This window comes from Carassius carassius, chromosome 5 (genome assembly GCF_963082965.1).
Source record: "Carassius carassius chromosome 5, fCarCar2.1, whole genome shotgun sequence".
In the NCBI taxonomy this organism is placed as follows: domain Eukaryota; kingdom Metazoa; phylum Chordata; class Actinopteri; order Cypriniformes; family Cyprinidae; genus Carassius; species Carassius carassius.
Window position 1 is genome coordinate 28808623 of NC_081759.1, and position 24176 is coordinate 28832798.

Sequence of the window (24176 nt, forward strand, 5' to 3'; positions counted from 1 at the left end):
TTAACATCAGGTCAAGTTCCAGTTTATTTTAAACAAGCTGTTGTTCCATCGTGACCCCAAAATTATAGACCTACTTCTAAGTTACCTTTTATGGCTAAGGTTCTGGAAAAAGTTGTTGTAAATCAACTTAAAGCTGTTTTAGATGGTTATAATGTGTTTGATAAATTTCAATCTGGCTTTAGTTGTATGCACTCAACTGAAACCGCTCTTCTTAGAGTTTTCAATGATTTGTTAATACAAGGTGATGCAGGAGAATGCTTCGTACTGGTTTTATTGGATCTTACTGCTGCTTTTGATACAGTTGATCACTGTATATTAGTTGAGAGGCTTAGAAAGCAGGTTTTTATCTCTGGAAGAGCCTTGAATTGGTTCTCATCATTCTTATTAGACAGGTCTTTCTCAGTAAGAGTTCAAAAGTATACCTCATCAACGGCACCTGTGTCCTGTGGTGTTCCCCAGGGTTCCATTTTGGCCCCATTGCTTTTTGCTTTGTATTTTCTGCCTCTGGGGAAACTGATAAGTAATTATGAAGGCATTCACTATCATTGCTATGCAGATGATATTCAACTATATATTTATTTTAAGCCTCATGAAATTTCATCCCTGAAACGTTTACAAGTGGTTCAAAATGCTGCTGCTAGGCTTTTAACCAAGTCATCAAAGAGATCTCACATAACCGCTATTTTCATTTCTGTACAATGGCTCCCTGTCAAATTTATAATTCATTTAAAAATTCTTGTGATGATAGAGCATTGCATGGTCAAGTCCCTGTGTATATGAAAGAGATGTTGCAACCCTATAACTCCAATAGGAATCTGAGATCCTCAAGTCCTCCTGAGATCCTCCTGCTAGTTGTTCCAAGTTCTAGATTGAGGACAAAAGGAGACTGTGCCTTTGAAGTAGTTGATCACAAGCTGTGGAATGCTCTTCCTCTGAAACTGAGATCTGTGGACTCTGTGGACATTTAAAAAAAAACAAGCTGAAATCTCACTAATTTAAACTAGCTTTTGTCTAATCTGTTCTTTTAATTGTCATGTTTAAACTTGCTTTTGTCCAATCTGTTCTTTTAATTGTCAAGTCTTTATTTTTTATCTTGATGTAAAGCACTTTGTGACATTTGCTCTTGAAAGGTGCTATAGAAATAAACATTACTTGCTTGCTTTACTGATGACTTAAATGTTATAATCACATTGCAAATAACGCAATACAAGAATTTAACTGTGTGACTAAGTTGTATTTCAGAATTCAGCAACAATGTCCCTTTGTCTTTATCGTTTTTGTCTCCCTCTCTTGTCAACTTCAGCTCAGAGAAAGAGCAGTTAGCCGAAGAAGACGAGGATGACTTAAAGGAAGTGTTGGATCTGAGGAAGATCGCAGTACAGCTGCTTCAACAAGAGCAACAGAACAGGTGATCTTTCATGATAAATCGTGCATGGTCATGCAACATTCAGAGCCCATCAAACATGCACACAGTATCTCCATCAGACTCACTGCCTACTTTGTAATATTAGGGCTGTCAATCGATTAAAAAAAGTCATTAATGTGAATGAAACTGACTGTGTAAGAAAAATTTATTTAATGTGTTTGTTCTGGATTGGATATTTGAGTCACTACACATTAATTAATTGTAATGTTATATGCTTTATATAATACACCAATTTATGTAAGAATTTGTATATTACAATTATAGCTCTGAATGGCTTTACTCATGACAAAACATTACCTGACATAAAAACTTAAGAGAGAGAAAGTAACAAAAAAAAAAACATTCAGGGCTTCACAAAAACCATCTGGAGCTTGAAGTGAAAATTCTCAAATCATTTACTCACTCTCATGTTTTTCCAAACCCACAAGACTTCAAAACACAATTTAAGATTGACTCAGGCTTGTATGCAGAGTTTCATAAATACTGAAATACAGCAGTCCCAAAATGAAGCTTGATTTCCATAATCTATAAATGAGCATTTAAGGATGTCTGAAGGCCCAAAAATTGCATACAGTAACAGTAGCTTTAAAGCCACTTCCAACTGGGTAAGTTGCATAAATTATTTGTCAAGCAGATTCATAAGAAACATAAAAATCTGCGAGAGAAGGAACAGGAACAGGTTTTTAACCAAGACATTAATGAGAAATGTAGTAAAATTATATTTCACCCTTAAATTTCAGAAATGTCTCAAACAGTACATAAACATAAGCAAATATGAGCAGTTTGTATGAGCATCAAAGCTCCGTTAGTTCAAGCAACCTCAGTGGGAGTTATGGCCATGCTAATGAAAGTTACTGTCCCTCTACTGAAAGTCCAGGAAATCTAACCTTGAAGATTAACCATAGTCTTATGGGTTTGAAATGACATGAGGTTGAGTAAATGATGACCGCAATTTAAATTTAAGCCCCAGTTTCCTTCAAGGCCTGGTAACTAGTATAGTATTGTGAGTTTGTTTGCTTTAAGTTTTATCATCAAAATTATTTCAGTTGTATTAGCACAGTAAATTGACGGCCCTATATAATATATCCTCCTCTCCACTGCACTCACTTTTTCTAAGTCTTTCTTTCACATGGGCCTTATTCTGATACCTCAGCCTTCTCTGCTCTCTTTTATTTTAATTTACATTTATGAGAGATTCACGAATGAATGCAGACTTTGTCCGTTCCTTTTCGATATGCACATCCTTGCAGTCTGCTGCTTCTGAATGAGAGGATGGCTGTCAGTTGTTTTGAAGTGATGGGATCAGACCCTCTCTGCTTACTAACAAGTGAATCACCATATTCCTCCTCCTCTTTCTCCTTTCATCTCCGTCTCCATCACTTTCTGCATCTCCACCTAATCCTGGGATCTGATTGGTGCACACATGACATTTGACTCTCAGGAGGCGATCCCTAATTTGTAGGGCAGAGAGTCTAATACACCGTAGAAGAGTCACAGGGAGAGCTCACAGGTAGAAGGAGAGATGCGTGTTATTTATGTTTGTTTGTCTCCAATGATGGATGTGTGTTATTAGAAGAAGGTGTATAGCACACATCCATTTCATCTGGTCATGTGCATTTATGTGCGTGTTGTGTATTAGCAAGTATGTGCATGTCCAGGTTTAATGATGTCAAGCAGTCAAGTGTTTAAGCATGTTGCAATTTTATATCAGTTTTCAAGATGAAATTCTGATAACAGTGTTGCATGTGGGAAAATAAGTTGAAACTTTGACGCATGTCCTTTTGGCCAAAATTGTAGATGTGCAAATGGACACCTTTCTTTTGAATTTTTTTTGTTTTGGTTCAGTTCACATGATAAAAAAAACTATATACATTTTGAAAGATTGTTCTGAATCCTAAGCCAGGTTGCTTTACAGGTCACTGGATACATATTATGACACTCAGAAGCTTCTCTAACCTAGCAAATCGCTTCACACAAATTCTGTTTGTTTTTCAAATCCCATGTTTAGCACTGACAGTTAATGTTTCCATTTTAAAAATTCAATTTGACATTTCAGACTGAGGTGCATTCCAAAAAATCTGTTTTTGTCACCTGTGTATATGGTTTCAGGTTTTTCCCATGCAACGATTTAAGATTTTTTTTCCGCTGATGCATGTCAAACAGAGACTGAATTCAAAGACATGCAGTAATGGATTTTCCGATCTTTCAGGTTCCTCAGCCACTCAGGGAGCAGCACCAAACAAAGAACTCCATCTCAGACTGTTAGAAGGTATTATGATGCACACACAAACACCTCCACGCACATTCTTATTTCTTATTATAGTCTACTTTAATTAATAAAAACCTGCAACATTATGTCTTTCCTAACAGATAATAGGTTAATGCATGTTAAATGCTGTAACAGTACATATATATTTTTTTAAACATTACAGTAAGTTTTCACTGATGTTCGACATTAGAAGGAACCAACCACAAGAAACATGATTTCAACAAATGGTGGGCACACAGTGCATGATTTTAGCCCTGATTTTCGCTCGCCAACAGTTTGTGGAAATCGGTAACCAATTACTGAAATCTGAGTCTCTTGCTTGTTCAAGTGTATGACAATCGTGTAGTGTGTGTTATCAGAGCCACGATCTGACAGAAGTGCCGATTTTTTGCTGATGCCCGTGAGATATTTGTCGACAATTCACAGTCTTACCGTGTGAAATGTTTCACTGGAAATCTACACGGCAAGGAAAGGTTCAGGTAGAAGAGTCATAATAGACTTGAAACAGAACAACAGCAAGAAACCAGCTCCTTCATATTCTTGTTTTTTAATTTTTCATTGCAAATCAGTGTACATACAACTTGGATTGCAAGCTTTTAACAGGCTACCGTTTTTGACCGGAATAAATCCATTCTCTCATGTCTCTCTGACATGGCCTTACTTTATTCCCCACATCAGTTCTTGTGAATGTTTGGTCATGAAACATAGTTTATAGACAAGGCAGAGTTGTCTCAGTTCGTCCTATTGAAAGTTGTGTAATGCACAAGAGCAACGAGCCACAGAAACCCTAGCAGCACCCCTGGATAACATAAACTTAACAGTAAACAACATTTATAGATATTTATAAATACTATATTCACTGCTGCTTAATGTTAGTTTATAATGCATTACCTAATCTTTAATGTTTAAAAAAATGTATGCATAGAAGTTAAGGTAGAAATGAGCATTAGATAGAAGATAAACCGTGTAAAAAAAATAAATACTTTTGCTCATCTTAACAGTTGAAACACTTTAAAATAACATGGAATTTGTTAACATTAGGTAATGCATTAAGTTACTTAAACTAAAATTTAAAATTTTAATTTTATATATATATATATATATATATATATATATATATATATATATATTATATATGCTAATGAATGCTATTCATTTTAAAGTGATAGTACAGACCATTCAGTATTTATAAAAACGAACTGCATTAAAGCAGCTGCAAGTTTGTTTTGCACCGTTGTCTTTATTTGATCCTATTGTTTTTAATAGACTACTGTATGATTTGTACTATGTAATTATTACATTTTGTATTATTTTTAATGAAATTGTCCTTGTCCTTGGGTGGCTTGTAACATCTTGTTCAGGGACTACTGATGAAAAATAGCCTTTGGCTAATTCTTCTACATTTACAGGAATGTTTTATTAATGTAAAATGTCCTTTTCAACTAAATAAATAAAACAATGAGCATTTGTAGGGTGGAAAATGCTCAGGAATTAAATCTCGAAGATATCTTTGTTTGTTTTGGAAACACCCTTTTTTATTCAATAAAAAGACTGGGAGGAGATGACAGGGTGGAGAATCTTTATAATTTGACAGGTGAACAGGCAAAGACAGGTATAGGCTATATAGACCTGGAAATATTTTTTTCCCCCCTCCAAACTTATTGTGTATGTCTTCTTCTGTCATCTTGTAACCATAATAAATTCAGATGTGATCCTTGAAATAACTTTGTTAAAGTCTCAGATATTTTTACACCAAATGCTCAATGGGCCAAGAAACCACAGACAGTGTCCGGATATTTCTGACTGTTAAACACACTGCAAAAACTGAGCTGACAAATGCTCAACGATACACGCTATGACTTAACCAGTGCACCAGGCCATTAGTTGCTCATGCTAATGTGCCAAAATGTTTCTACAAAGCTTATTTTGCAGTTCTGGTACAACTGATCATTTTCTAGCACATTCTCATTGTGAACTCATGCCACCTTCAGGCTAGAATTTGACCATTGGCTCAGTAAGCTAATCATGAAAAATGCGTCTCACCAGTGCAAGCCAGAATAATTTGATCAATTTTCTCAAATACAGAAAATTCACAAAATTGCTAACTGAAATGCCAAGAAATTAAACAAGATCAGAAAGAGGAAGAGATTAGATGATTATTTAAAGTAAATATGTTCTTTTGAAGTTCCTAAAATGTATCACAGTTTCCACAAAAATATTAAGCAGCACAACTGTTTTTAACTTTGATAATAATAAGAAATGTGTCTTGAGCAGCAAATCAGAATATACGGATTTGTGAAGGATTCATGTGACACTGAGGTCTAGAATAGTCTGTGAGTTTGATTTTGGGAACGCTATTTGATACGTAACTTTGTGTACATAGTTTTGATTTGATCAATCTTTGAAGTGTTGAAATTGACCGATACTGCAAGGCACATTGTATTTGTGACATGCCTGCCATTGTCTGCGGAAAGCAATCTCACTCTTAGCGCTACAGCTACAGACATAAAACTTGTCAAGGTTAATGTAAACCATTAGTCCACTGGAATTACGATCAGTCAACTGTAGGTTTTCATGCATGAGCACTTGATCACATTCACTGTGCACAGTGAAAGGAATAGCATAGAGCCTTGCATCCCTTTCATCCTGCACAGTGAGATTAACAACCTGGCAACAAATCTGGCCTTATACACTTCAGCGTGCACACACATGCCCATATCTCTACACAAGCACGTGTTATTGACTTTTATCAATTGTATGTTTCGAAGGTTCATTTCTGCGCATTTCTGTTTTTCTTTACAGTGCATCATTAGATGAAGGAAGCAGCTCAGCCTCCGCCTTGAGTGGACAGGTACCAGTATGTGTCATGCAGAGTTGCACAAAAAATCATAAACATGCCTGCATCATATGCAGTAATGCATGTCTCACCTCATTTTGCCACACCTGGTAAGAAATGCAGGCTAACTTACATTGGAAGTGTACTGTGAAATGAATAACCGATTGCAGACTTTAACAGTTGGTGTAAAACCTTTCTATTCTTTTATACTTTAAACTGTTCTTTCATCCATTTATCAGTGTGTTGACTGTTGTTTAAGTCTGCACCCAGAAGTTGAACTTGCATCATACATCATATTTTTTTAAACTCATGGGCCCTCACCCTTGCAATAACATGTCTTTGACAAGGTTCACTAATCTGAGGGTGGGAAAATAACCTCTTCCCTCCAGCAACCTTGTATATACATCGCAACGGGGAAGAAACTTTAGTGTTTGTGTGAAACAAACGCTACTTTAGTTCACCCAAAAACGAAAAATTATCATTTGAGTGATCATTTACTCACCCTCAAGTTGTTCCAAAAACTTTATAAATTGATTTCTTCAGCTGAACATTAAAGGAGATATGTAGAAACATGTGGGTGGGTGGAGATGTTTTATAGATTTAATCTGGTTCTGCTTTATCATTGTGTTTATGAATTCCATTCGATTCTCCCTCATTCTAAGTTTTTGTTTTCTTTGTGTGTGTGTATATTTTTTAAGGAGACTGATATCACTGATGAAGATGCAGCTTTCTCTGAGGTCACTCAGTTCCTCACAGTCCTCCTCCTTCATTTCTATCCTTACAGTAAAGCTTCTCAAGTCCAGTGTTCTAGGAGTATTTTTACTCACAACAGTTTTCACCCGCTCAACCAATACTTTCATCACTCTTCAAAAGTTTGGGTCGATAAGATTTTTTTTTAAAGAAATTCATATTTTTATTTTAACAAAGATGGATTAAATTGTTTTAAGTGACAATAAAGATAGAGGACCCTATCATACACCCAGCGCAATGTGACGCAAGGCGCAGCGCAAGTTTTGCTAGCTTCAGTCCAGTGCCATTCGCATTTTCCCGTCCAGCGCCACGTCGTTTAATTAGCAAATGCATTTGCGCCCATTTGTGCACCCATGGGCGTGCTGGTCTAAAAAAGAGGTGTGTTTTAAGCAGCTGAAAATAGACTGCGCTGTAGACCAACTCAAACCTGGTCTAAAGTCTAAAGTCAAAATTTTAATTGATTTCAATAAAGGCAATATTTTTTTTTTCATTTAAAGAGCGCGTTGGTAGAAAATGCGCCTCTGGGCGGGTCCACAGTGCGCGTTGACTGTGCTTATTACACACAGGGATGCACATCACACAAACATGGCAAATATTAAAAACAAAAGGATTACATTGTAATGGATTAATTTACATCCAAAATCATATTATTGTGTAGGCTACATAGATAGATATAAAAATATCTAGCTTTTCTTTTTTTTAGACTAGCCATCATTGCATGTATTAGAATTAGGCTACCTATTTGGAATTCAGCCTATCACTACTTATAATGATAAATGAAACTGGCTAATTAATTGAACACTCGTGCCAATACACACACATATATATTAACTGACTCATCGCACGGAGCTTTGGTGGATTCCTGCTTGTCCCGTAGATGATCTGCTCATGTGCTTTAAACTTTGTGCACGAGATTTTTTGCTTGAGAAGCATTCAGCTTTTCCGCCAACAAATTCCGCCATGTAAATAGCGATCCACCATGGCGCAAACGCATCTCGCTCTTAATGTGGGAATGGAAGATGACACTCTGGTTGGTTTATTGAACGTTATGACCATTACTCATTAAGAGAATAGGGACAACCCATTCCAGAAATGCGCCCCGGTGCACGGACTGTTTTTCTGTCGTTAAAATAGCAAAAGTGGATTTGGACACGCCCTGAGTGCACCTGCGCCGTGCGCTTTACACTTTGCGTTTAGATCATTACAATAGGGCCCAGAATCATCATAGCTTTAAACAAAAAGAAACAACTGTTTTCAACTTTAATAATAGTATATAATAGTGATTTTTCTTCCACACCAAACCAGCATATTAGAATGATGTCTGAAGGAGCATGTGACACTCAAGACTGAAGTAATGGCTGCTGACAATTTACAGGAATATATTTGCTGTTTTTACTGTATTTCATTCAATAAGACTTCTTTTAAAAGCATTTTGAAAAAATCTTATCAACCTCACACATTTGAATGGTAGTGTATTGTTTTCATTACAACATGTTTTTTTCCCCACAACATTTTATTCATTGCAAGCTAAAGATTATACAACTAAAATGTAACTCCATTAATTCATAAGCATACTTGTGCTGGACTTGTGCTAATCGGTTTGTAGTTTTCAGTACATTTTTACTGATGCTTCCATGCATTTTTACATTCGTGTGTGTGTGTGTGTGTGTGTGTGTGTGTGTGTGTTTTTCTCCCTGTTTCAACAACTCATCTTAGGGCTGGGTAGTATGGCCAAAAGTATTATCACAATATTATTTTCATATCATATCAATATTTATCACAATGTTCATTTACCATTAATGTGGAGGGAAATGATTTCCACATGAGACCATGAGAACTTGTTTGTTTACAGCTCCACAGAATAGCTAGGATTTAATTTAGGGCCCCATGAAATCCATCTTGAGCCTTGACATTCACTATAATTTTGTGATTTGTCCCTCAGCCTTCTTCATCTTGCTCGTTTGATGGAAGTTTGAAATCAGAGAGCAGTGACTCAGAGCCAAGATGGCCGGAGGTCCCACCTGTGCTCAACCAGAATGAGGATCGGAGAAGAAACAAGTACCTGAGAAAAGACTACCTGAAGGTATACACCCAATTACCCAAATGTTCTTGGTTTTTCTCACGCACATATTTTGTTTGCTAGTTTATACACCCTTATGCCTTCCTCTTTAGTTTTGTTGAAGACACATACACACTGACACACACACTCACACACACACACACACAACATTTGTATATGTAACTACTTCATGCAACATGAGACTTGTAAATCAGTACTTCAAAACCTCTAGTCTCAGCCCATGATATTTTTTTAAAAAGCTATATTTTGACACCGCAGCCCCGGACTGATTACTTAATGTACTTCTGTCCTTATCTTTGTAAATCATGGAAATTCAAGATGTGATGAGTTTATTCTTTTTGAGGTGCTTTTAAAATACTCTGCATGACAAGATTAGCATTGGTTTCTAATCCTGTGCAAATAATGTTAAAATAATATCTTTTGATCTTTCTTAAAGTTGGCTGTAATTGTTTTATATTGTAGAGGGGAGTTTTGCATGTGAAGAAAATTATATGTATCTTATTCCAGGTGCCTTGCTGGTTTTCACGGTGTATTAGTTGTTTATAGAATGACAGGATTTGTTTGGATTTAATAAATTGGTCTTAAATTGTAACTATTCCAGCACAAAATATGGATAAACATTCTGCTTATGCAGATAACACACCAACAAGAAAGTTTACATCTTTGTTGACATGTCTGTGATTAAACACTATGTAAACAGATGAAACCGAAGCTCTTAAAACATACAACAGCACGTGTGGAGTGAAAAAACGGTACACCAACATCAAAGCCACATCCGGCTGAAAAGTTAGTTTTGGGCTGCTGTTCTGCCTCAGGGCCTGGACAGCTTTCTGCCATGACAGATAAACAGAAGTTTATTGGGATAGGCTGCAGCAGTATTGAAAAAAAGACAATAGCTTAAAGCACAGAAGTAGAATGACAGGAAATTACGCAATCTGGAACGGCACATTCTGACCTCAGTTTGACTGAGATGCTTTGGTCCTACCTCAAGAGAGCCATTCACAGCAGAAAGACATCTGATATAGATATTTTAGTGAAAAGCAATTGTTCAAAACTCATGACCATGAGAGCTTATCTGGTCCACAGTTACAGGAAACATTGGTGGAGGATGTCTTGTGTGAACACACGAATGTCAAGGAAAGAAAATGGGTTTAAAATTGATGGTCCATAGGATTTTGACAGGACACAGAGAAACACACATATCCATATAAAGTACCTCCTCCTAAGGGAATTTCCCTTAACTATCTGTCTCTTTCAAGTGTGCATTTGTTTTGCACTTCCATGGAACTGTTTAAGAACAAAATCGAGGACAAGCCCAGTCTGTGCCCAGATGACTTCACAATAACTCTCTTTCCTGAAGATACAGGCTTATGTACAGTATTATTATCATCTGTTCGATGCTTGAGATTTTGTGTACGAAGTTAATCCTTATTTTTCTGTAGAACATTCTTTCCCTTCCATCATTCCGACAAGTGCAGGGAGATGCCAGACTGATAATTTTAGATTTATGTTCCTTTTTCCCTTGTTTTGTCTATTATATGTCTTACTCTCTTCTCATAAAAAAAAATTCACAATTGTCCTAAGACAAGAACGCATTTTGGTTTTAGATTTTAGTACAACTTTGATGAAAGGTTTTGATCCACTTCAGATGCTGACTACTGTACTTATATACTGCGATATTTGTTATGGCACAAACACTGAAGAAGTGGTTGAAAGGTATATTCATTTTGTGATCAGAAAATTGTCAAAAGTGAAAGGTACAAAAGTAATAAGTACTGATTATTTCAAATAAAATTGACAAACAGAACTGAAGCAAATTGTGCGCTTCTGCTCATGAATGTGTGGTTATCTTGCTAAATGTACCAGATTAAGACTAGACTAGTTTCAGACAGATTTAACATGGCGATAGAGTCAGCACGTGCGTCAGACTTTATCTGAACAAACTTTATCCTTTTATCTCTACATAAGTGGTTCTTAATGCAATATATTTAGTGTTGGGTGGGGATGCGGTTGAGAACCACTGCTCTAGACTACTTAATGCATTTCTGATGTTAAAATCTGATGATGTGATGAATATCAGGAATGTAATTATCTGCCTCCCTGTGTCTTGCTTTTCAGTATAAGTGCCAAAGTGCTCGAAGAAACTCCAGTGGCAACGACAATGATTGTGAGGTGAGACTTTGTGCTTTGCACTGTCTAAATGCCAAGATTCTTCTTGCATGAATATGTATTACAGGCCAACTGAGAGTCACGTCACCACATTAGAGCAGCTCCACAATTAAAGGGGTCATGAAATGCAGTTTAAGTTCTTCATAATATTTCCCAAAGTCAGTTTATATATTTTTTTAAACAAAAACAAAAGTCTTTTGCAGGTCCATTATTTGTAAAAAATTATCATTTCCATCCTCATTTTCACTTTCTGTGAACAGAACACATGCTTATTTGCTTAATTTTTGGTATATAGTTTTAAATGGCACTGCATGTATGCAGGTATGTACCGATTTTATTAGCAATACTTAAACAATGATACTCCTGGTATCTTAATAAGTTTAACATTTATTACAAAAACACTATTAGATTAAATATAAATGTACTTAACTGCATTGTATCCGATGACAGAATGCTTGTGATTGCTGTATCTTTCAGTAAGTGGTAAAAGAAAATGGCAGTATATTAACAAAAATTCACAAAAGAGTCCATTGGAAATTGTAAAGAACGAACAAAAACTTTACTAGAACATCTTACTGTGTATGTGTAAATAAGAACATTTTGTTTCTATGGTTACACTTTAGAATACGTAACACTTGTTAACTATTAACTACAACTTTTCTCTCAATAAATTCTTAATTGACTTCTTATTAATAGTTAGTAAGGTAGTAGTTAAGTTTAGGTATTGGGTAGGATTAGGGATGTAAAATAAAGTGATGTAGAATAAAGGCCCGTTCACACCAAGAACGATAACTATAAAGATAACGATAAAGATATAGTTCTAAAAATCGTTCTCAATATTAAAGAATAGCAGAGTCCACACCACAACTATAACGATAAAGGCAAAGAGAAACGATATCGTTGGAATCACTTTCAGAACGATTTTTTTTTCTGATGAACGATAAAAACATTGCCAACCAATCAGAATCAATCCTGCTGTAATGACCTTGAGAATTTAAAGCAGCAGACGCGCGTCCGCTTAGAATACACAGACAATATCGTTCGCTGGTGTGGACGCTAATATCGTTATCTTTATAGTTATCTTTATAATTATCGTTCTTAGTGTGAATGGGCCTTAAGCCATTAATATGTGTTTACATTGTTCACTTCTTGTAGACTAGATCATAGTTTTATCTGCCCCCATGAACAATTGCAGCATAAGCATATATAGTCTAACCATTTTAATATCTACTTTCGTTACCACTTACATAAGATCTTATTTCATCATTTCAAATATTTCCCATAACACAAATGTCTGTTTTTTTTAAGTTCTATGCTTAGCTTCAAGTATTTTATCAGCTATAAATCTGCTCTTTGTTAATGCAATCTGTAAAATGGTTTGGAAAATCTTGGTAATTTATTGGTCAGACTTTGCGGGAAGTTTGGTTTTATAGCCCTGTTGTATTATGTAGAAGTATAACACTAAATGCATGAGAAAGAGAAACATCTGTGTATAACAGACCATCTCAGTCAGAAGAAACTGAATCCATTACCAAATACAGCATGGTTTCAGAATTGTTTGCAGTGTTTCCATATTTGTGTTGTTACAGGAGGTAATGCGATCTAATGATTTTACTTCAACTCTGACTGTCTTTGGCCTGAAACCCAGATCAGGTAAAGTGTTATCCCTTCCTTTTCTCTCATCACTAGTTGACATTTTTCTTTAATCTTTGTGATGGTATTGCCAAGGCTTGGCAGCTTGGCAGAGCATTTTTTTCAGTGTATCTGAGTGATGAAAGTAGTATTGATGTGACAAAACCCTCTTAACTATTTCTAGCAATCATACTTCATGTCTGAAGTCAGCTTTGAAGCTCTCAACTACATTAACAGTATTGTGTCAACAGACATCATATATTGACTACATTCAAATCGCTTGTTCTTTGTCATTTCAGAAATACTCAGAAATACTCATTATCACCTTCGTTTAACAGGAATTCACAAAACCAGTCTTAAGTGTCAATTTCTTCGAAATTGAGATTTTTGCATCATCTGAAAGCTGAATAAATAAGCTTTCGATCGATGTATGGTTTGTTAGGATTAGGTGCAAAAAGAAATCTAAATACTGAGAAAATCACCTGTCTAAATGAAGTTCTTAGCAATGTATATTACTAATCAAAAATAAAGTTTAGATATACCTATGGTAGGAAATTTACATAAGATCTTCATGGAACATGATCTATACTTAATATCCTAATGATTTTTGGGATTAAAGAAAAATCAATACTTTTGACCCATACAGTGCTTTTCTTTGGCTATTGCTACAAATATACCCCAGCGACTTAAGACTGGTTTTGTGGTCCAGGGTCACATATTGTCTTGAACTTTTCTCATGACATTGCTGTTCAGTGGAAAGCACAAGGAAGGCCAGTACTTCCTGTCTCACAGAAATACAATAAGAATTTTGCTGCACACGATAATAAAACCACGTTTTGCAATGTTATCAGTCTCACAAATGCGGCCTGTTTTATCACTTAATCCAGTCATATTTTTAAAATGTATAATTATCAGCAGAAGGACGTCAACAAGACAAAACATGCTTCTCTGTGTTTGTTGTTCATGTAAGGGCCTCATAGCAATAAGACATACATGTACCAATAGGTGTATTAAGTACTCTGAAAAAGGAAGGGAAATGAGAAGAGTCATTGTTTAGGCCTTTTCAATGGCCATGTAAGTACTGGTTCAGGAAACTGTTCTCGTCCTCCATAAAATGCGCTGCACACATCTGAATATTTGGGTTGAACTGTTCTGGAACAGTGTTGTAAATACAACTTAACCACTGATTTCTAGTTGTGTCATCTTTTGGAAGGCCAAACAAAGTAGTTTTGCTTTCACAACAAAACACACAACGTCTCCACAATATGGCGGCGGCGGCAACAGTGAGAAAAAAAGTAACGCCTTCTTTCCTTGCATGAACATTTGGGCGGCATTATGCAAATCCTCCAACATCTTGTGGTAGACGTGGGGGTGTGTTAGAATGAGCCGTTTTATGTGGACGTGGTTAACTCTTAACTTCTATAAAGAATATCTCTTTGGATTAGACAATTTAGTCTTTGCAACTTTACAGATCTTCTTTTTGCACCAAGAGTTTGTAACATTCCAAAGAGAAAGGAAAATTTTTTATCGCATCATAATCGCATAATCGCACCCCTTTAACTAGTGCGGCAACAACAAAATAATAAAAAATGTTGATTATGGAGCTATTCTAATGTAAATTTCATTATAAATCATTCAGAATTATTGTTTATATTTGAAGAGCCATTATGTTAGACCTCAAAACTTAGGGCCAGATTTACTAAACAGGGCATATTAGCATTATGGCCCTTTCACACGTGCTTGTTGCATGCGCTGTGCTAGCTAATGGGTTCAGCGCAGCCCTCGAGATACAAAGCAATTTGCATTTCATAGACCAGTGCTGCACTTTCCGCATTCCAGGCCTTTTTATGGTACATTTCCACTACAGCATCAAATCTGAGCTCAGTGCCACTGGCAAACGCTACAAAGCCACTGCTTTTTGGGTGTACCAAATTTAGGGCAGATCACGCCTCTGAAAAACACCCAGTTTAAGACTCATCTTCTTCCTTCTTCACAGAGATTGGTTGTTGCCCATGGTTATTCACACCAAATTTGCAAAGTCAAGGAATGCCCCAATCTTTTTGATGCTCTCAGCCACTGTCATTCCCATAATACACAGCACAAGCATTTAAACTCAACTTCCAACTTCTCAAGCGCCGTTGCACTTGTTACAGTACGTGCCAGTTTAAACGCACCGTTAGAGTGATATTCCATAAAAGTGCTGATGGGAGGGAAAAATCCTGCAGATGATTTACTGACAATGCACACATCAAAGAACACAGATAATTTTCAGAATGACCAGCGCAATCTACCAAGAGCAGTGCAAATCACAGTACAGTGAGAGAGGTTCAAAGGTTCATTGCAACCAAAGATAGCCTATGATACAGCATGATCATTGCAGAGTGTGTTTGCTGGTCCGATCCACATTTACTGATCAACCAATAAAATGTGACATGAAATCAACATGACGTGGTGCTAAAACGTAAACCTGTTACATCAAGCTCTTATCCTTCCTATTTCGCCACTTCCACTTTTTTCACCACACATAAAACCTACAACTGCTAAAGTGTGTTTTATCATGCTCTTTTTTAATTATTTTTTTTTAATTTTTTTTTTTAACCACTAGCCCATTTTATTCTTCTATAGTAATCTGCAGTGTACGAGTCAATTGGTGTGATCATCATACAGTCTACACACGTCGTAGCCAAGTTTATTAGATCCATGTCACACAGTGTGACATGCAATGATCTTATATGATAGGATTGCTAGAATCATGTACAGTATCTGAGGCTTTAGTAATTCTGGCCCTTGGTGATCACATTTAAACAATGTAAATATTTAACAATTTAACAAACTCTAACATCAGGTAGGTTAGTTTATAAGTGGAAGCTTGCAATGAAGATGAACATGGTAATAATGTTGACTGTGTATCTACTACTCAGCCTTCTCCCGTGGAAATCAAAAAGACTTAAGCTCCACAGACCCAAGCTTCACCATGAGGAGAAAGATGGAGCACCTCAGGGAGGAGATGGACCAGATCAGACTCTTGCGGCAGGTCAGAATTCCCTGTAACCCATCTGTAACCCATCTGGCATGTTTGACAAAGTATAAGGAAAAATGACTGATTCATATCTCTAGGCTAAGCCAAGTAAAGCTAATTAAACACATAGATAAACAAGTTCTGTTTCTCTGTATGTCGGACCCTGATCATTTTATCCCAGAGGTTTATAGTGGTAAAAGTTCTTTTTAAATTTATCGTTAATGTTGTCAGAGTCCACATGTCATAACAGTGCATTCTTGCTTTCTTTCTATATTAGTATCTCTATGTTTCTACTTGTCACTAGGAGCTTTTACCAACAGTGTTATTTCTACTTGTTGAGTCATGATGTCAGAAAGGGAACATATATTTCAGACAATAATTTGTACTGTGTTATTAGAACAAAAGTTTACTGCTCAGTTTTGAGGAAAGGAATGATGATTAGGGGTTGAAGTCACTATAATATAGATTGAAACCACTTCACACATGTCACATGAGGAATGCTACTTATATGGCACACCGTCTGAGTTGTTGCTGCTGCTTTCAGTTTGGTTACTTACTGTATAGGGTTCCTTCTACAGGATGTCTATAGACTAGCTTTCCATGTAGGAAATGAGTGTGAGATTTACTGATGCTGAAGCTGTAGAGTACTTGCTTGTCATTACTAATTATTGGATCATGTCCAATTTCATAACCTCCACCTCAGCTCTGTGCTGTCCTTGGTGCTGAAGGGCCACCCATGTGACAGCCGGGTGATTGTCTCTCGACATTTAGCAAATGGATGATTCTTGGTTCATGTGACCTAACTCTCTTTTATTTGGTATTAAATGAAGTAAACCGAGTCTTTGTGTTGGTTTGCAGAACCTCGAGTCAAGGCTAAAGGTGTTGTTGCCAGATGATGTGGGTGCTGCTTTGATGGATGGTGTCATTTTATGCCATTTGGCTAATCACATCCGTCCTCGTTCTGTAGCTAGCATTCATGTACCATCCCCTGCTGTGGTAAGTTTCCTTTAATGTTTCATAAAGAGGCCTTTGGATATCCTTGTAAATATAGTCATATTTTCTGCACTTTCATTGAAATTCATTAGTAAATATTCAGCATTCAAAACTGGCACAGTTGTTTTTTGGTTCTGATTGGTGTTACACTTTATGTACACAATCCCTCTAACAGCCAAAGCTGAGTATGGCCAAGTGTCGTCGGAATGTTGAGAATTTCTTGGATGCATGTAAAAAGCTTGGAGTGCCACAGGTAGGAACAAGTGTTTCTTCCTTGTACAAATGCATGACGATAAATCAGTATCCAATTCATATTTTTCTATTCATAACATTATCTAGCTTTTTCTTAAAGGGTTAGTTAACCCAAAAATTATTTCATTAATTACTCACCTTAAAGTCATTCCATACCTGTAAGACCTTCATTCATTTTTGGAACACAAATCATATTTTTGATGAAATCCGAGAGCTCTCTGACCCTGCATAGATAGGAATACAACTGAAAATTGAAATAGAAAAATAAGTGAAATAGTTCATGTGACATCAGTGGTGGCATAATTGCTGCTGATATTACGGTTTTCCCTGTATTTTTGATAAAGTAAATACAGCCTTGGTGAGCACGAGACATTTTTCAAAAATATGAATTACCTCAGGGAGGTAGCATTTGAACAGTAGTGTATAATAATGCTCTAATGGCAAATTTATGTTCGTTTTACCACCTTTTAACTATATTTTTAATGCTGTATCTGAAATTGATCTATATTTATCCTTACATTTACCTGTTTATGAACAGGACAAGTTGTGTTTGCCGCATCACATCCTGGAGGAGCGAGGTCTGGTAAAGGTTGGTGTCACTGTACAGGCACTGCTGGAACTTCCATCATCAAAACCCAACCAACTTTCTACCATGTAGCATCGCTGGGTCACGGGACATCCACTAGCATCCCTTTACACTGCCTTACCACCTCATCCTCACTCTCAATGCTGATCTTTGACCTACTCTGGGGAGGTCACGACCCTTAAACCTTTACAACTGTGGTGAACAGGCCAGGTTTCCCTACCTCTTATAAGCCTCTATGGAGGGGTCTAGACATTTTAAATCTCCAATGTTGTGCCCTATTTGAGGGAAACTGTAATTCCTAAATCCACCCACTTCATTCTGAGGGAAAATACCTGTGTCTATTCCACAACTGGCAATGCAGACTCTCCCGCCTCAATGCTGGACACCTCTGTCTTCTATCATTTGTATCTCCTTCTCATCGGTCTCATGTTCACTCTTCTCTTGGACCAGTGAGCCCTCAAAGGGCGAGGACAGGAGAAAAGCCCGCAGCTATCTGGCTGATTCTGGACCAGAGGGTAGATTTTATATCAATGTCACTTCAGCCCTCTCCTGTATGAAGTCACTAAGAGCTGTCTAACATCTTGTTGCATTCCTGTCTCTTTGAAGAAATAAGAGGGGGAGAGACAGCATTGATGTGCATGTAATAACAACAAGACCAGCACCGAGGACATCTGGAAAGGATAGACAAAGGTTGCCATAAATGTTGATGTGTTGTAGTCAGGTGAGTCACTGGCAGGGCATTAGAAAGTAATCATATCTTTCTGCATACCTGGATGGTTTTAACAGTGAAGATACTGCTCACGTGCCCGTACAAGACAAAGGCTGTTTTGTGTTCTTTTACATACATGCCAGTGTTGCCAAATGTTTGTTTTTCTTGACCGTTTTTCTTACAGGTAGTTTTTTTTGTGCTTTACTTCTCAAAGCCTGCGTGTGCCAGGAAATCACAACATCATAAAGTTTCACACGTGCCAGTGTTATTGCATTGTGCGAAATTTCGTTTGTTGTGCAGGTCTGGGCATGGACGTAAAGTTTCAGCACCAAAAATAGGTCACATAAAACATTTCTAAACCTAAAGAGTAAGAACAGTCCATTGAGTAAAGATGGGCATTTGATTGTTTGATTAAATTCATAATCAGCTAAAGACTCTTTCTTGGAAAAACAAATCAGAAGAGTCTTTGATATTTGTACTGAATTATGTTTAGTAAAGGATTGATGCGAAAGCTGTTCATTCACCATAGTAAACTGAGAAGGTTTTTAGAAACTTTTCAATATGTACAAATAGTTTTAATTTGTTTTATCAGGGAATTTATTTATTTACCTTTGTGTACTTTTGTATGTTTTATTTATTTCTTTGAGTTCTATTTACTTCTTTATCAGCCTCTGAAAAACATTAATTGTATTGTCAAACAAATTTGCAATAATGTTCAGAAATTCTTCAGTGTTTTATAATAATTTTCAAACATGAAATTTGGGGCACCCATCTTAACAGGTTTTTAGCTTAGGAATTTGCTTGCAGTAAATTTCTGTATGACTTTGCGTTTACATGCACACCAGAAAGCTGGTTATTGAGAGGAAGCTATTTTTTAGAAGAACAGAAGTTAAATCGGTGTTCACATTTACATGTCCTGTAGTGCAGACTGTACATGTGGTGCATCAGCAACTGCTCTCTCCACACATTTACTTTACTTTATTAGACTCTAGTCAGGATAACTTCATATTTAATTTTTAAAAGGAATGAAAACAAGGCTGTGAGTGACAGAACTTCAGTGCATTCAATGGGTTGTGCTGTTGTTTGAAAGAATAATTCACACAAAAAGGAAAATTACTTCATTAATTATTTACCCTAATGTACCCTAACCCCATAGGACCTGTTCATCTTCAGAACACAAATTAAGATATTTTTGATCTGAGAGCTTTCTGTCCCTGCATAGACATGAACTACATTCAAGACCCAGAAAGATTGTTATAATAGTCCATGTGGCATCAGTGGTTCAATCATAACTTTAACTGCAAGCTACGATGATACTTTTGTGCACATAAAGTAAACAAAAGTAACGACTTTATTCAACAACTCTTCTGTGTCATTTTTTTATGGACATTTAACAATATACTGATTGTTCAGCTGATGATAGCTATGTCTTTCAGACTATAAAACTTTTAGTAGACAAACACCATAAAACAGGAATGAATGTTCAAGTGCATGGACAATTTAATCGGCATTTCATATTTGCACAGAAACCTTTTTTGATGCTCTTTGCCACTCTCAACACTTTCTAACAATCCCACAATTCATTGGGTGAGCTTTACTTTACTTTCATAGGAATGAGCTGAAAATGCTTGCTCTGCTTCGCACAAGTGGAAGATGCATGTAAACATGAATGCTGTTATGTCCCAAGCCACTTTATGGTGTGCATGTAAGCAATGCAGGTCAAACACTTACAATTTGTAACTGTTCACCATGTATTCCTGTTAAAAACACAAACACTTTTGTTTCTATTATTGCGGTTGTGGCCAAGTAACGACTTTCAACACTTGAAAGTTAGAGTAAAAGAGAAAAAACATAGTTCATTGATTTATGCCTTTGAAAAGTCACAGTATGCTCAACTGGCAGCAGATGTTGGCAACTTTTCTTTGGAAAGGAATTTTAGGACCCGGGTTTACAATTATGAGTAACGTCTGTTTCCCCTATCATGCTTCACACAGTATAGCAAGATAGGCTACATCTGGTTCAGTGCCAGAGCTTTGTGATGGATGGTTTGATGACAGGAGATCCTCAGGCTTATTGCCTCCTTAACAAACCATCTCAGCCAAGAATGAAAAGGTTTACAGATTACAGGTCCTGTTAACAAAATGATTGTTTTAGTTTCATTCAGTCACACCCTCTAGTTTAGCTCTGTCTATCTATTTAGCTTAAATTTTTATGACAACATTTCACAATTAGCCATCTGTCACTCATACACTACAACTGTCATCACTTGCAGTGCTCCTGAAGTAGGTTGCCTGCTATAAGATATATAGTATACATAGACTGCATACTGGAATATATAATACTCAGTATGTAAAAATAATGATCAAACTGTAGTAAAGATAATTATTGTCGTACGACTAAAATTGACCAATGAAATGCTGAAACCGATTTCAGTGACGTGACATACAGCCAAGTATGGTGACCCATACTCAGAATTCTTGCTCTGCATTTAACCCATCCAAAGTGCACATACACACACCGTGAACACACACCAAGAGCAGTGGGCAGCCATTTATGGCTGCGGCACCCAGGGAGCAGTTGGGGGTTCAGTGCCTTGCTCAAGACACTATTCAGTCATGGTATTGCCAGTCCAAGACTCGAACCCACAACCTAAGGGTTAGGAGTCAAACCCTCTAACCATTAGGCCGTTACTTTCATGACACTTATTGCAAAGTAGGAAACAAGCAAACGGCTAACCATTAGGCCGTTACTTTCATGACACTTATTGCAAAGTAGGAAACAAGCAAACGGCTCAAACCAAGAATGCACATTCACACTGTTCATTGAAAGGAGTATGCTATTTTAATGAAAGCCGTTCTCATGCGTTTGTTTTTTTCTTTCCCCTTCAAGCTCAATCTTGGCAAAGCTTTGAAATAATCACTCGTCAGCTCTGATTCTTATTCATGTTGAGGAGAGTTCAGTTTGTAAAAAGATGTGTTGATTTAAAAAGTAATCCTACGCATTGCGTACTGTATGTATAAATGTTTTGTATGACAACTGGAATGCATGTCTGGATCATGTATAGTCTATGTTTCAACACATTAGAATGTTTCCTTAAAAAGGAAACTAGCCAAAACATTTCAAAATACTGGAATAAACTGACCTTTTACAGTGTTTTGTAGTGTCCTGTTCATTTGCTTTGTGCCTCTTCACTTCAGGAACATAATTCTTCATGACAGGAGAAGAAAATACAGACACCCTCTAAGTGTCAAACTCTAATAAGCAATGCTTAAAATGATCAAGCAAAGATGTGTAGTATGAGATGTGGTCACTCAACATCCACTACATTGTTAATAGACTGTGAATCCATTTCCAAGAATAGCTATTGTCTCTTTTCCAGAGAATCATCCAATACGGGGTCAGGAAGGAAAGGTTGTGGTCTCTCAAGTTAAACCTGTGAACAAAACATTAGCAGACACTATTCACTTGTTTGCAGCTGGAGGTCAAGTCAGTGTAGCAAAATAACTTGAATTAGTCATTCAAATCCTTGTTACATTTACTTTGCATTTAGTCATTTGGCAGACACTTTTATCAAAAAGCGACTTACAAATGAGGACAATGGAAGCAATCAAAAGCAACAAAAGAGCAATGATGCAAGTGTTATAACAAGTCTCAGATAGCTTAATGCAGTACACATAGCAATGTTATTATTGTAATAGTAATATAATATCATATTATTATATATATTATTATTATTATATAAATAAAAAAGAATAGAGCAGCTAGTGATAAAGTCCTTTTTTATTTTGTTAATTGTATAATAAATTAAAATAAAATGCATAGAATACAAAAATATTAGAGAAGCTAGTGTTAGGTTTTTGTTTTTGTTATGTTTTTAAAGAAAACAGTAAGTAAATTAATAGAATGAAAACCTAAACCCCTTTTTATAAAGAATAGCATTAGAAAAAAAGAGTGCTAGTGTTAGAGGGTGAAATAAAGATGGAAGATATTTGTTTTTAGCCAATTCTTGAAGATGGCTAAAGCTGCTCAGATTGAGTTGGGTAGGTCATTCCATTCAAAAGTCAGTGAAAATAATTTTGTGCCTCTTTGGGATGGCACAGTAAAGCGACATTCACTTGCAGAAAGCAAGCTTCTAGATGGCGCATACTGTACGTCTGAAGTAATGAATTTAATTAAAGGAGTGCAGAGCCAGTTGTGGTTTTGTAGGCAAACATTACAGGGTTACTCCACCCCAAAATGAACATTTTGTCATTAATCACTTACCCGAATGTCGTTCCAAACCCATAAAAGCTTCATTCGCCTTCGGAACACAATTTAAGACATTTTGGATGAAAACCAGGAAACTTGTGACTCTCCCATAAACTACCAAGTAAATCACACTGTCAAGGTCCAGAAAAGCATGATCAGACTAGTCCATCTGCCATCAGTGGTTCAACCGTAGCGTAACGATGTAGAGAGACATAGAGGAGATGATTCGTTGAAACACAGATGGCAGATGGACTATTCTGACGTTGTCTTTCTTTCTTTACTGGATCTTGACAGTATAATTTATGCAGTCTATGGGACAGTTACAAGCCTTAATACCTTAAATTGTTTTCCGAAGACGAACACAGCTTTTACGTGTTTGGAACGACATGGGGGTAAGTGATTAATGACAAAATGGTAATTTTGGGGTGGAGTAACCCTTTAATACCTTGAATTTTATGCGAGCATCTATTGGTAGCCAGTACAAATTGATAAACAGAGATGTGAAGTGCATTATTTTGGCTCATTAAAAATTAATCTTGCTGCCGCGTTCTGGATTAATTGTGAAGGTTTGTTAAAACTGACTGGAAGACCCACTAAGAGAGCATTCAATACTCAGTATGTAAAAATAATGATCAAACTGTAGTAAAGATAATTATTGTCGTACGACTAAAATTGACCAATGAAATGCTGAAACTGATTTCAGTGACGTGACATAGAGCCAAGTATGGTGACCCATACTCAGAATTCTTGCTCTGCATTTAACCCATCCAAAGTGCACATACACACACCGTGAACACACACCAAGAGCAGTGGGCAGCCATTTATGGCTGCGGCACCCAGGGAGCAGTTGGGGGTTCAGTGCCTTGCTCAAGACACTATTCAGTCATGGTATTGCCAGTCCAAGACTCGAACCCACAACCTAAGGGTTAGGAGTCAAACCCTCTAACCATTAGGCCGTTACTTTCATGACACTTATTGCAAAGTAGGAAACAAGCAAACGGCTCAAACCAAGAATGCACATTCACACTGTTTATTGAAAGGAGTATGCTATTTTAATGAAAGCCGTTCTCATGCGTTTGTTTTTTTCTTTCCCCATCAAGCTCAATCTTGGCAAAGCTTTGAAATAATCACTCGTCAGCTCTGATTCTTATTCATGTTGAGGAGAAACTGTTCAGTTTGTAAAAATATGTTTTGATTGGTTTTCCTG

At 36.7% G+C, this 24176-nt stretch overlaps 1 protein-coding gene across 5 annotated transcripts in view; it reads left to right on the forward strand.

The window, feature by feature from the left end:
* LOC132141172 (leucine-rich repeat and calponin homology domain-containing protein 2-like) overlaps window positions 1-19443 on the forward strand; it is a 58429-nt gene extending 38986 nt beyond the window's left edge. The window contains exons 11-22 of one of the 5 annotated variants that reach the window (XM_059550472.1): window positions 1304-1408; window positions 2868-2936; window positions 3636-3695; window positions 6498-6546; window positions 7230-7268; window positions 9224-9364; window positions 11480-11533; window positions 13120-13183; window positions 16084-16196; window positions 17040-17177; window positions 17350-17427; window positions 17965-19443. In XM_059550472.1, the coding sequence (XP_059406455.1) occupies window positions 1304-1408; window positions 2868-2936; window positions 3636-3695; window positions 6498-6546; window positions 7230-7268; window positions 9224-9364; window positions 11480-11533; window positions 13120-13183; window positions 16084-16196; window positions 17040-17177; window positions 17350-17427; window positions 17965-18084 (1030 nt within the window). In that variant the 3' untranslated portion in view covers window positions 18085-19443. Of the gene's footprint in view, window positions 1-1303; window positions 1409-2867; window positions 2937-3635; window positions 3696-6497; window positions 6553-7229; window positions 7269-9223; window positions 9365-11479; window positions 11534-13119; window positions 13184-16083; window positions 16197-17039; window positions 17178-17349; window positions 17428-17964 lie in introns of all 5 variants that reach the window. The other 4 variants (XM_059550473.1, XM_059550474.1, XM_059550475.1 and 1 more) reach the window with 4 other exon arrangements.
* Window positions 19444-24176: the final 4733 nt, after the last annotated feature.